This window comes from Pyxicephalus adspersus, chromosome 11 (genome assembly GCF_032062135.1).
Source record: "Pyxicephalus adspersus chromosome 11, UCB_Pads_2.0, whole genome shotgun sequence".
NCBI lineage: Eukaryota > Metazoa > Chordata > Amphibia > Anura > Pyxicephalidae > Pyxicephalus > Pyxicephalus adspersus.
Window position 1 is genome coordinate 60007645 of NC_092868.1, and position 17453 is coordinate 60025097.

The 17453-nt window shown below is 36.0% G+C and overlaps 1 protein-coding gene across 1 annotated transcript in view; it reads left to right on the forward strand.

The window, feature by feature from the left end:
• Positions 1-291: 291 nt before the first annotated feature.
• BARX2 (BARX homeobox 2) overlaps positions 292-17453 on the forward strand; it is a 28981-nt gene continuing 11819 nt past the window's right edge. The window contains exon 1 of the mRNA XM_072425777.1: positions 292-541. Coding sequence (XP_072281878.1) covers positions 355-541 — 187 coding nt within the window. The 5' untranslated portion in view covers positions 292-354. The remainder of the gene's footprint in view (positions 542-17453) is intronic.

The following is a 17453-nucleotide window of genomic DNA, read 5'->3' on the forward strand; positions in this document are numbered from 1 at the left end:
AGCTGCAGAGAGTGAGGAAAGAGACAGACTGTGAGAGGTGCAGAGAAAGAGAAGAGTCAGACTGTGAGAGGTGCAGAGAGAGAGAAGAGACAGACTGTGAGAGCTGCAGAGTGAAGAGAGAGCTCAGGCTATGGCAGATACGGGAATGAGAGAGTAGGGAATGCAGATAGAGGTGTGTAGTAGGCAGGCACAGAGGTGATGAGACAGCCCCCTCCCTACATTCACACAATGTGATCCCAGAGAGAGCACACAGCACTCTGATTGACAGCTGGAGACTCCTAAAAAGGGAATTGCTATGAAGTTTATATAGAGAGGTACAGAGAGGACAGCACAGTGTCACCCGGAACCCCCACCATGCACTGCCAGGCCGAGCTCAGGCTCTCCTCCCCAGGACAAATCAAGGCTGCCAGGCGGCGATACAAATCTTTTATGATAGATGAGATTCTATCCAAGGAGACGTGCGATTACTTTGAGAAGCTGTCACTGTATTCCGTGTGTCCTTCCCTGCTGGTTCGACCCAAACCCTTGCATTCGTGCCCCGGTGAGTGCCTGCTAAACTACTTACACACAGGAGATGGTATCTGCATAGCCATTGGCTACAGACGCTGCAATCTCAATCTGCCTGCTTGGATCTGTTTCCACCTTCCTGCTCCCTGTCAGTATATTACACAGAGGTGAATTATATAGGGAGATAAAGGGTGAAAATATACCTGTACACATGCTCCTATTTACAGAGCACATACTTTACAGAGACAATATTGTACTATTATTATTATTATTACACAGTATTTATATAGCGCCATCATATTATGCAGCGCTGTACAAAGTCCATAGTCGTGGCACTACCTGTCCATCAAAGGGGCTCACAATCTAATGTCCCTACCATAGTCATATGTCATTATTACAGTCTAAGGTCACTTTGGAGGAATCCAATTAACCAAACTCCATGTTTTTGGGATGTGGGAGGAAACCGGAGTACCCGGAGGAAACCCAGAGGAGGGCCCCATAGGCCAACTAATATGTTTATGTGATCTATTGCTGTACCATGTTACAGGTCATGCCATAATCAATGTCATCACTTTGGTTGATGTATACCTATTATGATCTGCACACACATGTGTACTACATAGAGAGGCATAGAGCAATATTACAGCTTTGGTCTGTCCAAAATACTATTACTTCCCCCACAGCTGGGAAAGATAATTGTAGAAATCAATAAAAATGATTTTTAAGCTTTACTGAGGGATAAGAGAAGGCTGCAACAGACTTATGTGTTATATTATTATCTGCTGGATAACTTTAGTCCAAGTCTTTGTGTATTTTATCTGCTGGAGGGGGTCTTATGGATGTTTAGTGGAATATTATATACATTTAACTTTCTTTGGGGTGTCAGTCCCTATGGTCCCTGCTCTGCACTGGCTCTTTGCATGTTTGTGTTATATACATCACACGTTATCTGGGGGTGCAAAAATCAGATTATTCTTTTTAGACTGCGTGAGGTGTTGTTTAACTTTGTGGTAAAAAATTGAACAGGCCATATACTATACAGGACCCCAGCAATCACATTGTGGAGCAACAAAGAAACTTGACAAAGATATAGAACACAATAGTCATTATTTTCTCCCATTATTAAATCTTCAGCTTACTAGTGTATGTCAGGTAATAGTCCACACCGACAACAACCTAACCACTAATGATAATAAATACCACATTTTAATTGTGCTGTAATTTTTTCAAAAACATTTTAATTGCCATCCAATTTAAAAAGCGGAAGTACACCTTGAATTTGGCTGATGCATATGTATGTATACAGAAAACAGCCAATACTTTTAGAAATATTAATATGAAATGTGTATAATATTATGTATCCTGAAACAATTGTAATTTATTTGAATTTATACATTGCTGAAGGCTACAATGCCTTTCTAATACTTGTGTTTGTAATGCAGTTTTCTCTGGATATTTGTGTATCAAAAGACAGCATACTGACTATATATATTGTGTGTTCTCAATTGTATAAGTCAGCTTACATTGCACATTGTTACTATCTGAGCTGACAGTTTTCTTGTCACATTACTGATGGGTTCTTCATTGGACCGGTGGGGGTTCTGCTTTCTGCAGGGATATGTGTAATTTAGTGAAAGTTTTCTGCTAAAATGAAATATTTCAAATTTACTTTCATTTTTCTTTGTGGGGAATATTTTCGGTATTCACATAACAACTTGGGAATTTCTAACATAGTTCATCTATTAAGAAAACCAAGGAAAAACATCTGTTTTGTGGGTGACAACTTTGTCAATTCACAAAAAAACAAATATACCTCCCACACAATAATTCCTCAGAGATGTAAGAACTTTTAATTCAGATACTTGATCATTTATTGTTTTTACTTCTACATGAAAACTTTTATTCCAGAAAAAAATTATTGTAAAAAAATATTGTTATTATGCCTAAAAGTTATAAAAAGTCCTCATAGAACGAATGAAACAAAATGCTACCATGAGCTTTGCCTGCAGGACTGTGTGTATGCTGTATATGATCTACATTTCAGCAGCATTAGTGCTTTGTCTTTGCATTAATTTGCTTCCAGAATCTGCTCATTTCTGCCTCACAGCTTACACTCGATTTCCCTGCAGAACTAGCTGAGAGAGGTCAGGCAGAGGATATGGACTGCAGAAACATATTTATGGGCTGAGCAATTTATGAGGCTTGTTGAATGAAAAGAGACTTTTGGACAGTAAAAACCATCAGTGCACAATCAGGCTTTTGTGCGGGGAAACATTTGTGTATTTTCACAATGCAGCCTGTCAAAGCAATGAATGGTTGGCATGGACTAGAAGTTCACCATACTGGACAGTTTTATTGTCATTAAATGCCCAGCTGACAGAGATCTGCCACAGGGTTACACCAACACCACAGCAGCAGAAACAAGCTACTGGACTGACAGAAAACAATTGTTTTAGGGAATCATTCAGCATTTTCATCATTTTCTTGCTAAAACTAAACACAAAAATGACGGACAGACATAAGGAAATTAATATTTGCTAACATAATAGAACCAAAAAAGCAAAACTAAAAGTAGAAAAAAAGTATAAAACTGCACTGAAAACTGCATCAACATCTTGTCTCACTAAGCAGCTTATTAAAATAGGTGATCTTACTGATAAAAACAATTCAATAAAATTGATAAAGATATTTATATCAAACACTGAAAACTGCATCAACATCTTCTCTTGTATTAATAAATATATTGATATTACGATAAATACAGAGTGTATTCAGCTGCAAAATTTCTGCAATATAAAATCAGCACTGATATGTAAAAAGAGCAAAGACAAAGATTTATTTAACATGTTTTATCTTCTATAGAATCGCTGGGTTTTACACAACAAGTACTAATGTCATCTGTATAGCATTGACTTCTCCTATCACCAACATCGTATTAGGAATTGAAAAATAGCTTATGGCAAATTATTTATAAATCTATTATTCATTAATAATAACCTATTACATCTAATATAAATTTATAAATCATTTATATTAAACAAAATCATTTACAGTTCTTACTAATGAGACCAGGACATAAAACGTTGTTTGTCCAAATAACGTTAGAGTGAATAGTTTCTCTGCAGCAGTTACTATATTGAAAATTATTTTTGTAGCGCCGTATTTTGCGGTGAACTTTCTGCAGCCAACAGGCCGATTTCTGACATTTCAAAACTTTAAAACATAAGGCACAACAATGGCAGCACAAATGGATCTTATGACAGATTTAATTCAAATAAGGAAGGAAAATACTTAGCTGCAGTGTACACAGGAAATATATTTGTACTGCAATATAATGAGTTATACAAACATTAATATGTGTTTGTTTGCCAAAATAATAAACATATGCAAACTCTATTATAAGGAAAATAAACCAAAATGTTTTTAAATCACAGAACTGTAACAAAGGTAAAATCTTTCTAATTCAGGTCTATATGGTATTTCCGTACTATATAAGAGACAATCATTTTTTTTTATAAATTGTTATCATGCAGATTTATAGTTAGAAAATTATTTAATTAGATCCAAACAAATCGACTAAATTTGATTTATAATTAACAGGGAAGAACTAGCATTTAATAATTTTTCTTTTTTTTCTGTGTGCATCACCATCGCTTTCCTATTTCATGCACAAAATAATTCCAGCTCCACCAAGACAGCAGAAAAAAGAATTTAATGACAGAAATAACAAATATCCAACCAATAAATAGGTAAAAAGACCCAAAACCTAAGCCACTTGTATAAATAATCTGTAATGCTTCTTAGTAATTGTTTTACTTTTATAAATACGCCCTGTAACTAATTTTGTAAAATTCTCTGACATTTAGCACTTCTTGGATCTTTAATGCAATTGTGTGTTAATAATCTTAAAGCATGTGTACAAAATGCATAATCCCAAATTTAGAAAAAATGATTACCTTGCTATTTGCACATACGGACGTCATATGCTGATAATGAAAATGTCTTCTTCTAATGCTTTCCTTGGCAATCCCTGTATTTAAAAAAATAAATATTAGGACACTGAGAACACTGATTGGTAATGTTAAAACACATTAATAAATATTGTGAGAATGTAATAATACATTACAAGTATGAGTGTTACTCAAACATTATCATCAGTAAACCAGAGGAAGTAGAAGACTTCTCTGCTTCTATAAATTGTCAGCTACTGTGGTCATTTACTCAAATAAGGTTCACAATATAAAATAAAAATAACATACATTCATAATGTAAATGATAAAACGTGTTCAATATGGAATAAATCTAACATACAACAGAAAGAGCTGGAACAAATCCACATCACCCTAAATAAAAGGGTTCATTAGTAAATTATGTCAGAATAGTAATTAGTGTTCAACCCTTAAATAAAAAATAATACAAGCATTACTAATATATTATTAAAAAAATACATTTGTTATTAGTAAATATGAATCCAGGAGATCCAAAGTTGAGGAATGTTCCCTGTCACAATTTTCTGTTCCCAAACCAAATTCTAAATCTTAAAGAATATTAGGCAGTGAAATGTATATGTAAATATTTTATATTTTATATATTCTGCTTTACATTAGGAATTATTTCTTTACTGCTCCAGGATATAAATGATCATGGATTCATCTCACAGCATTGATTTAACGGAATGATTAATAAAGTAACATACTGTGCGCATTACAACGGATGAGGTCCTATAACACAGCATATACAAACATGAGAACCCCGTCAGTGGCAGCTGCTGATCGGCCCCTTTTTAGTGTCTGTAAGGAACTCGCCGTCCGTGGAGATTTGTCCCGCACTGCACTCCCTCCAAGCCCTTTAATTTGTGTCACGTAGAGGGCAGGGGGATTTTATGTTTTGGTAATTTACAAATATTCTCAGTGTTCTTACCCCCTGGGAGGACACAGGGAACGTTTAATGTCTGTTTATAAGCTTTATAAGGCTAAAACAATACCTGCTATCTTTATTACAAATTAATGTGTTTCACTGGTAACAACCCCCCCCCCCCCCTTCCCAAATAGCAGATACAAATAATGACCCCTATAGAGGCCATTGCTTCTTTATATTTCCTTAAACATGATCAGGTCAACACTAAACTATAACCTTATGATAAGGACATTCATACATGAGAAGACGTATAACCACACACAGTAAAGGATCTGCCATCTTCTTTGCTCATCAAACTAGGCCACCATTAATTCCCACAGGGAAGACGGTTGTCATTGAGGGATGTTGATGAGGGATGATCAGTAGTCACAAACAGAAATATTTGCTGTTAATACTGCAGGATTCCTTATTGCTCGAATCTCAGGGAACATCAGACAGTTATTCACCTGAACATTTGGACATCCATTGAGTCAAAAGTTAAATATCCTAATTATTGTGGCTGTAAAAAACAAAATCCAGTGTTACTTATTGTAAGCCCCTAATACAATTATTAGGTATATAACAGAAACAACCCCATTGCCAGCTGTGCTAAATTACTTCCCCCACCTACTAGATTGTAAGCTCTTCAGGGCAGGGCCCTCTCCTCCTGTATCACTGTCTGTATTAGTCTGTCAATCCCTATTTAATGTACAGCGCTGCGTAATATGTTGGCGCTACATAAATCCTGTTTATTAATAATATTAATAATAATAATATTTATTGTTAGGTCATTCATACAACTTGCTCAAAACCATTCGATTGACGTTGTTTTAATGCATATAAGTGGTTCAAAAATTGATAGAAAAAGACTGATAGAAAAGCACTTATATAATTGTTTGTTCATTAATTTTACATTTTTTAAATAATCATCTAACCTACTGAAAATATCACATGATGCATGGCTAGCATAAGTCTATATGATTAATAAAATATACTTAAACATGATAGATCAGTATTGAAAAACGACACAAAGAAAATGTCCTTGTCCCTTGTATCTCACAAGACCAAGTGATCATTGTGGATATTGTCGATACTTTTCATTGGTAACACTTCTATTAGGAAATATAGTTGGGGAAAATGTGCAAACCTAAAAATGAGGGACGTATCAATATGGAATACTCCAATAAAATTACTCTGACCCAATCCTACAGACCGGTAGATTCAGGTTATTTTATAATTATTTACAAGAGTTAAATGATAACTTCCAATAAATGACACCATAAATCTGGCACACTTAGAAATATATATTACAAAGGATATTACTATATGATTTATTTTGTAATATAGCCATTTATTGTAAAGAACACACAGACAAGATATAAATGATAACTTGTATATCAGGGTACACAGCCTATACTAAAATGACACCAGCTGCGCTACAGAACTGACCTGTCATTATAAGGAGACTGTATTTAAGGATAACAAATTTTGCCTTTTGCTGTATTAAATGGTTTTCAGGTTTTTGTTTACCAGGGTCCAGGATATTCTAAGAAGTACTGAGATAGAACAGTTATATTACACTGGATAGTAATGTGAACATGTGCCAGGGTGGCATGGCAGATAGCACCAGGCATTGGGGTCTTAGGTTCATACCTTGGCCAGGACAAGATCTGCATGGAGTTATGTTCTTTCCATGTTTCTCTCACATCCCCAAAACATACTGGTAGGTTCAGTGGATTCCCATAGTGCTGGGCCTCAGATTATATTTTATTGTTCTCATTCTTTTTGGTGACAGCAATAAATCCTGGGTAAGCTATGTTTGACTACGTGCTTATCTTTAGGGTAATAAGGGTAGGAGGATTGTCAAATAACCCCAAACACAAGTCAGCCTAGCCTTAGGGACATATGACTTTAATATGGACATTATACAGTGAGCCATGGTTTGTGACATAACTATGGACTGTGTAATATGTCAGTGATACATACCTATACAATTATAATGATGGCTATACACATGATTATGAATAATGTCTTAGACCATTAGGTTTATCTAACTGGCCCAACAGCGAGAAACATTTACCCAAAGATCATTCACAAGGATTTTTTATTTAAATGTTATATTAAACCAGACTGAGCAGATCAATTTCTCAATCCAGTAATTTGCTATCTAACAGATAATAAATTGTGTGTAAATAATATTATTTACATTTATAATTTTGTATATATAACTGGATTTCTGTCACATGACAGATTGATATGGATAATGCATGTTATATAGTGGCTTTGTAAAGCCAGGTAATTCACAAGATTCCATAATGCTTCCTCTAAAATGACACTTTTTATTAAAACATGGTAAAATAATGATTTATGCTGCAATGTGATAATGCCATGTACATAGAAAGATACATTTTCCTTTATTTTCACATGAATTTAATGAAGCATTGTGGTCTTTTTCTTATACAAGTTTTTGTCATCGTACTAATTTGGATGTATTTTTTACGTTTGAAAATTATTAAGATTTCATGTTTTACAAACAACAAAATGCCTCTGGGGGGCCACTAATGAGGTTGTAGGCAAAGTAGATTGTTCCTCGGCAAAAATGTAATATTTAAACAGATTTGAGTGGTCAGAAGATTTGCTTGCCTCATAATTTTAGATCTACATGAAATTATTAGGATATTCATTCTGCTCCATAAACTGATACTGCTATTTCTTACATGATTCCTTTCTTCTACAATAAAATTGATAAGCGAGTGATAAATATATTTCTTACAAATTGATTCCCTATAGATTTCACAGTAATGGATAAAATAAAACCAGCTGAATGAACATATCACACAGCAAACTGAGTACGCCGAGCTTTGTGATTTGGTCTTTCTCTCCCTTTTATGGAATGACCAGAACATCGGGCCCAGAAATGACAGAATAAAGCTTATACAGAATATTTATTCATTTCTAGATTTTCCTCTTTGGCAATTAACTTTGTATTCATTTATTACCCCCCACTCTTGATTTTGTTACAAGAACCGAAAGACAAATTGAATGAGAATGATTTACTAAAGGAGTAGAGAATCTTCACTACATTAATTGTGTGAATATTCACTATAGTCATCCAATCACATGAAATATGCATTTCTGTTGACTCTGACTACACAATTATCTGCATATAAAATACACAAACAGGAAATCACTTTTTACATGATTGGATAACCGGACTGAATATTCAAACATTTATTTTTCTAATACTTGTTTAGTAATTCAGACATTGTAAATGAGTATAACTTCTGGTGTGTGATCCTGAGGGAGGATATGACATGACCAGACCAATTTGGAGCCCCCACCCAAGCCAATAAGTTCTCTTCCTCATGCATCCACACACCCCACATATTGGAAAAGATATCCAATGTTCGACACTGATGCCTTGGATTGAGGGGGATCAGCCTGGACAGAAGTGAGCCAACATAATAATATGATGGGGCCAGGATAAAGACGCTTATTTTACTTGCTATTGCAGTTGCAGAGCTCCCTGCAGCATTTCCGCCAGCAATCCCTCCCCGCAGAGTGAATGTGCCATTAGGAGATGTAAACCAACCCTCACTGTATCTCCTTCTTGGCTCTGGTTGGGCACCCAACCTGCCTTATAGTGCCATTCCTATACTGCCTATGCCCCCAAACATCTGTAAGTGGGAGTTTATATATTTTAAATGCCCTAGTTAACTTATTTTTTGAGCAAATTAGAATCCCCGAGAGTGATGTTCAACATACAGAATGGATTATTCATCCTTCAGAAAAATCTTCAACTACCCATTTGCTAGCAAAATTCCTTATTTTTTGCCATTTCAGCTCCCTTGCACACAATTGGGTATTTAAAGTAAATAAAGCTTTACTATATTTACCAAATCACACTAACATTTGTATAATGACCCCATACAATCAGCATTTTTACCCTTTTATATATATTTACAAAATGTCTTAAAATTATTAGGTATCTTTTAAAAAAGTGAATCTGACATTCAGAGAAACATTCTCTGGTGGAGAATCTTCCAGGTCCACATGTTTATGCAGTATTGGTTCTTGACCAGGGACTGTTTCAATGAATCACTGCTTTATAAATAGACCCCTATGTGTAAGTTATGTACAAATATCTCCTCCCAATGATTCCTTACTTGCATTACAATGTGACAGAAAAGGAAACTACTTTATAGCTAGAATTTACACACTTATGATATTGTTCAGTATCGATCACACTTCACTACTCGCCCCCAGTGTACAGACCTTGGTATATTTGATATTTCTCTACTAATTTGCTGAGCTGCTAAGATTCTTACATCGGGGTTAGTGAATAGATATGTAGGGTTAGACTATTCCAGAAACATCCCAATGATCACATAACAGAACACACTGACCTTGTGACCGGAAATCTCAGGAAAATGACCACAAAACTTCACCTTTCTATAATGTACTAATATATTTTTAGTGTATTTGGCACTGTACGTCCTGGACTACCGAAACCGAATCTCATCGGTGTCAGCAAATCAGGTGACAGGCACATTCTCTAATTGTATACCCAGACTAAAGTGCTAACAAGTGACCCCCACATAGGCAATGTGTGTTGTCAGTCTGGGTGATGGGCACCTATAATGATGTCCACTATGACATACAGAGAAATGCTAATTGGGGATTTGCATGACTGCGGCAATGCTGTAGATAGAGGAGCAGGTGTGAGTGTCAGCACATCTATATACAGATAATGAAGTGGAATTAAGGAATACTTACATATCTTCTGGGGGTAGGATGGTCAGTATATGGTAGATAGGATTTCATCATCTTCGTTTTACACATTGTACACAGATTTACACTAACAACATACATTGATTTCACTATGTAGCACACGTTACACAGAACTGCTAATATTACCATACATAATACAAACTCATTGTACTATAAACATTAAAGTGAAACTCCAACCAAACCGCTAAGAGCACTGAGGAAATACATCTATCCATATCGGTGTATCTAATGATGTGTTTAATACCTTCCTTTTACACTATATAGAAAGGACAGATATTTTTATAGCTGTGATAAAAATATTTCCTTTTTTTTTTTTAAATACATTTAAAGTTTAACTAATAGAGATTTTCAATGTACAAGCAATAAATCAACTATATGTGGAGATCAGAGGTAATTTCATATAAATTATAATAGACAATAATTATTAAAAAGCCGATGTACCTGGCACACAACCCTAATTACTGTAATTATCAATTTACATTATTGGGATGGGAAAAACATTCTGATCACATCTATGTTAATCTTCACAATAATTAACTCCCTCCTGGCCATTGATCAGATCACATTTTGTGTTTTGGGTATGTGGACTGAGCTTAGTTATCTGCTTTCCAAAATAAGTTTCACCTTTTTTTCCCAGGATTTTTAATAAGAGGATGAATTTAATAAAGACCCAACTAAAAAAGAATTTCCCAATATTTAAAAAAAAAAATATCGACAATACCATGACAAAAAAATGTTCAGAACTTTTAGAATGCTTAACTTGTATGATTACAAACATTTTTACTAACATTTTTTCTCCAATTTACCCTGAATATATTGAATAAATTGATTGTATTATATATATTTGTCCGAATTACATAAGTGTTATTTAAATTTGCTATCAGGGTTCACGCTAAAAATCTCACTTTTTACCAAAAATCCCCAAACCATAAAATATTTTCCTAAAAGCAAAGACTCCAATGAAAGAAACTGGTAGCTGGAATTTTTAATGTGAAATGACATTTGCACAACTATTTACTGAATTTATGTTTTTTACTAAGCGATACAATAAAATTTAAGATCAGGATTTGCCCGAAATAAAGATAAATTCTTCAGGCAGCGAAACCTATTTCAGCCAAATTGATATTGCTTTCATTGCCTTCACAATTCTTATAGCTAATCAGATTAGAAATAACCATGAATTGGGTATTCACGTTTTAATGTGCTGTGCAATCATCATTTACATACATGTGTGTCCTAACTTTGCACTTGTATGTGTGTATGCAGTTGGTGGGGGCACTAAGTTATAAATGAATATACTATTTTGTTTTTTATTTGCCAAGGTAACTTTGTTGCTACCACAATTTAATAACATTGGGCAGGTGACAGATACTCTTCTTTATGGAGACACAGATATTTTAGGCAAAATTATAAACTTTTGATTTGACCGCTATCGGGTTCACACTTTGCAGAGGATATTGGGGTGAAAATGTGTCCTTTCACTCACTATGATGATAAGTTATATATAGAGCAATATAAATCTAATCTAATATGTAAGGCTGGGGTCCAATCAACCCATTAAGCCATTGCAATCCATAAAACTAAAACCACCTTATATGTATAACAAACTGGGGTATTCAGTTATTTGCATGGGGTCCATAACAAGGAATTCCAAACAGGGATTTTTTAGTCTGATGCAAAACCTTCTGCTCAGGTGGGTAGTGATGGAGAAAAGGAAAGGAGACAATATTTATGTGTACGTCTATATACTAAGACCCGTTGTATACTAAGACCCGTTAATGTTGTAAATGGGATCACGGCAGGATAAAGCAGCAGCTGGTATGATCCGATATCTCACTGCCTGCTGTCTCGCTGCCTATCCCCAGCCTAAAGTTGGCTGTACAGAACTTGACAAACCAAATGTTGCTGATTTATGCCTTTTTGTGGTCCTTGGGTTATACAATACTGTATCAATGAGCACTAAGAGAACTACTTGTTCAGCAGAGTTAATTTAACAAACACATATTTACTGTGCTGTCACTGATATTTAAATTCACCCCATTCAATTTAGAAAAGAAAGTGCTATAAATTGGTGAAGCATTTTTCTGTCTGTGGCATTGGGATCTGAGACAAGGCTAATGCCAATTCACGCCGGTCAATAGAGAAAGGGAAGATGTCTCGGTGATCATTCTTTACTCTTCTTTCTATACTCACATTCTTTAAACTATCTGCTCCTTGTCTTAACCATTCTTTTATTAGGGTAGACAAAAAATTCCTAGTTATCTATTTTTAAAAAATGTAACACTTACCTGCCAATATATCTTTGTCTCTTAGCAAAAAAACAAATGTATACCAGTTTGCTACTAGAACAAACACAAAGAGTGTTTTTGGTTTTCTGGTTTGGGAATTATATATCGATGACACTGGATCTTTTATTCTATGTGATGCTATAAAAGTTTGTTTCCCAGTGACAAGCACAGGGAACTGTCAACTAATATGAATTATTAGGGAATAATAGAACATGGTTTGAATGATTTATATGTTACATTTCAAGCACTGTTATAAACAGGAGAATATTGCAGAGAGAACTGGTTGAAATTTATTCTAATTCCTCTTTTGAAGAATGTCAGAGGTTGTGATTGTAATTAATATTACAGCTGGCACACTATGTTTCGCCCACTATGTGCTCTGTGCCCGGTAGTAAAGCTGGAAGAGGAATGGCGGCAGATTATTGTATTTCATGTGCGGAGATGGACATGGCGGCTCCTTTTATCTCTGTAGAAAGGACGGTTCCCAGGGGCCGCTGTGCAGCTACAACAACTGCAGAATTCCCCCTGCAGCAAATGATGGCTGTGCCAACCAGGAACACTGTGCCCCGGTTTAACAAGCACACTGTATTATGGGATTAATCCTGAGCACTGATCAGGGTAGATAATATAAAAATAATGATCTGGTTATCTGTGACAGAAGGATTTTCATACAGTTACAGGAATAGATTAAACATATATTACAGGAACTTTCCCAAGTTTCCTTCCTATGTTTACTTAATTTACTTTTGCAAAATTCTGGTAATTTGTCATACCCTCATGTCTGTTATCACTTCGTGTGCCATGTAACCCTATAAATGTTTATGACTGGCATACCGTCTTTGGGTGACAACACTGCTCCTCCTTCACATATAAGCTGCAGTAATAAAGCATTGGGACAGGGAGCATGTCACTGGCAGGATAACCAAAAGAAAATAAAGGGAACTAAAGCCTTAAACATGAAAACTAATGCAGCCACCACATCTACTAGTAGGGTAAAATATGCTACAAGTTTGTTCCTGGATACATTTAAAACAAAGACTCTGGCACCTTACTTATGCAGTGTTGTTGCAAAGGGCATCCTTCCCTCCAAAAAACGCAGGAATACCCGACACATCTAAATATGGGGACCTGCTGTTTGATGCCCAGCACCCAACCACTGGCAGAGGAAGTGATGTCACCACTCCCCAATGTTGAATTTCACCTGCTAAGGAACAAGAGGCGACAAGAAAAAAGGGGTTTATGCTATTGCCCTTTGCAGAGAATTGGTCACTTTACCATTGCAAAGTGTCACTATCATTCTGACTCCATGCAGCTTTTTTGCTGGAGTTGAAGATTTAAAATCAGGATTTTGTTAGGAAAACATCTTCTCTACGACACTGTGATCTGGAGCCTGTACAACTCTGGTTTGGTGATGCTGACAATGTCCAACCTGTTACCTGTGAAGCTTCAGCAGCAATCATCTCAGACAGGTCACAGACAGGATCAGCATAACCTGCACACAATCATCATGTACGGGCCCCATATACCAATATGAGTATGGTTATGCCTCCGTCTTCCTGGCACACAATCGCACAATGTCAGGCTCTGCAGATCTGATCTGACAATCCTATACTGAGCTCCTATGCTGCTGTGGGATTTGATTCCAGAACAAACGCTGTGACATTGACTGTTTGTAAAGGCAGATACTCCCACACAACAGAAGGGATACCAAGATGAGAGTGTGGCCATCTCCAAAGCAAATAATAGATGTAATGATAGCCTTAAAGGCAATACGAAATGTTAATGGATTTCTGGGAGTTTCTTGGCAGGTTTCACTGTCAGGACAGATTAATTAGAAGCAGGTAGCAGAACGGGAACTGTTCCTTTCTGTGCCACAGCATGTCAGTTATTAGCATGAAGAGCCGTGTGGGTGGGATGTAGTCACTTCGCAGTGTTAGGGGCCATCACCCGAAATGTCCAGCCGTGACTCCTGGCATACTGTTCATGAAAAGGGTGGACAGCTGGATATTGGCATTTCACATTTCTCAATATGGAGCTCTTCAGGAGCATGAGCAGGATTATTGTACATACCGGGTTTAACATAAGCATGTGTCAGATTATCAATGTCTCTGTATATGTATAAATATACACCAAACAGAATGATTCTACATGGACTGATAATGAAGGTCTGGGCAGGGCCTCATATTGTTCCCTTTCATAAATTTGCAAACAATGCCTAACAAACAAGAAAAATCTAGAAGTCACAAAACCATTAGAGTGTGCTTTAGGCTTAGTCTACACGGACTGTTTCCCCAGCGTTTAACCTGAGGCTTTTAAAGCCCTTGTTTGAAGTCCCCATGCATTCCAATGGGCTAATCTACACCAGGACGTTTCCTTCAGGCACGTTTTTGAGCTTCATTTTAAACGTTGCTTGCAACGTTTAAAAAATTAAAACGCTGGTAAATCGCGGGAAAACGCGGGAAATCGCGGGAAAACGCGTCTATTGATTTTAATGGGAGCGTTTTCCTGCGTTTATGCATGCTAGAAATTGTCAATAAAAAAGCTTCCATTGATTTCAATGGAGGCTTTTACAAACGTTTTAACAATAGCCTGTGTCCTGTGTCACTATTCCATGTGTCATGCATGATTAATTACATGTACTATGCTGTTAAAAATTAACACCTATGCCTGCCACGTGTGAAATTGTCTGCCATTGTGTTTGCTTTTGGTGCTTTTCACACCTGCAAATGATGTCATTCGTTATCACTTGTGTAGTCATTGTCTTTAATTGTGCTTCACTTTGCACTCTTTTCACTCTATTCTGTGTATACTGTTACATTTGTCACTGTACTCTTACATGATCACATTATCACATGTATGCAGGGATGTATGTACTTCCTGTACTTGCAGAGATCACTGCCCAGGGTTACAATTTGCATTTCTACCAAGTGCTAAAACGCTTGTAAAATCGCGGTAAAACGCGGTAAATCGCGGATAAACGCGGCATAGACGTTTTTCAGCTTTTTCCAGCATTTAAAAAAAAGTTTTAAAACGTTAAAATAAGTGCATAAAAACGCTTATAAACGCAGTAGGAACGTTTACATGCCTTTTTACAAAACGTCCATGTAGACCCAGCCTAAGTGCATAAAAACGCTTATAAACGCAGTAGGAACGTTTACATGCCTTTTTACAAAACGTCCATGTAGACCCAGCCTTAATCCAAACCAGTAATCTTCACTCTGCAGCGTCACAGCTATAATAGATATTCTCTATCCATGGTATCAAATATATATATATATAACTTTTGCAGTGCCATAGTATTCCCCAAAGTCACACGCTATTATTATACATTTATATAGCTCTGACATATACCGCAGTGCTGTATAGAGAACACTGAACCAGTTACATTATTTTCTGTATAGGAGCTGACACTTTAATGTCCCTCACACACACACTATTATACATTTAAATAACGTGACATATACCACAGTGCTGTACAATGAGCACTGAGTCATACATATTATTTTCGGTACTATAGGAGCTTATACATTATTGTCTCCTCCATACACATTTAGGAAGATATCACTTATTGATGAATAGACACTTGTAGTTAATTTATTCAATACTTTTCTTTATGTAGTATGAGAGGAAGCCCTCACAGCACAGATCCAAATGCCATGCATACAGTAATAAAGGTAACCAAACCAAGGGCCTCACATTGCTATTTGAAATTCGGAAAAAAATTAGGAAACAGAAATGGAATCGTTTGTTAAAGTAATATGTTCTTCCCTAACAGAGAAAGATTGACAACCCTAGAAATTAACAAATCATGAAAGTAAATATAGTCCAAAGACAGGTTTTTTGGCAAGACAATTATTTTGTATTAAACATGATTCTCAAATAATACAGAATCAAACATATTCATTTACATCAACAGTACACTTTTTAAGGTACTGCCTCATTCATTGAGGTCAGGTACCCATTTAACTAGACATAAATCACCTACTTTTTTCGTACGTTTTTCGTCAATTTTTACAAAATGTCGAGTTAAGTGAAACAGTATGTGCAGGGAACGTAAATCACAGAAATATTTGACGTAGCCTCATTTACCCGACGCGTTTCGACCAATCTAGGCTTCCTCAGGGGTGGTGCTACGCGTACTGACGTTCAAAGCACTGATTTTTAGATATATCTAGGTAGTCAATAAAAATATTTTATAAAAAGTGTATTCATAGAATAATTATTATATTATCTCATATAGTGGTATCTATGTTTTTAATAACCCATATACTCACATTGCTAGCGGTCATTGTGAGTCATTGCAAGTGGTCATTTCACACATTACTCAGGCAGTCATTAATAAAGAGCAAAAGTTTACTTCTACTTTCATTGGATTGGATTTTACAAGAAATTATCATTTTTTTTAACAGTTTGTCAAAAAAACAATCTTGTTGCAGTTAATCACAAGGAAAAGTGCAGATGGAATATGAAGTATTTCACATGCCATACAGTAGCAGTTTCATAATGTTTTAGCATTCAGAACCCTGGAAGATGATTCCCAATTTGGTGCTATAACGGCACTTTTCTTTGCACTATTAAGGCAATTACGGTTTATATTGTGCTGTTTTCACAAAATCTAAATGGGCTGCACTGGCCTAAGAAAAAATAAAAGTGAACGGCACACCAAGAAATGTTTGCGGTCGTGAAGCAATCCTTCCCTGAGCCAAACCATTAGATGTACTAAGCCTATAAAGGTCCCTAAGAACCAGCGATATAGATTTCCTGCCAAATATTGAGAGATGATACTAAGACTAGTGAAGTGTTTCAGTCATTAAATTCTTAGAAATGGTGGCAGAAAGGATGCTGCCCTACTTGCCCACTCACCAACATAAAAAAAAATATGGGGGGAGGAAGTTACAGTGAGTAGTATGCGATCCCTATATAGTATATACCGCCTCCATTCTCCAGTCATTAGTGAATTCAGGAGGGTAA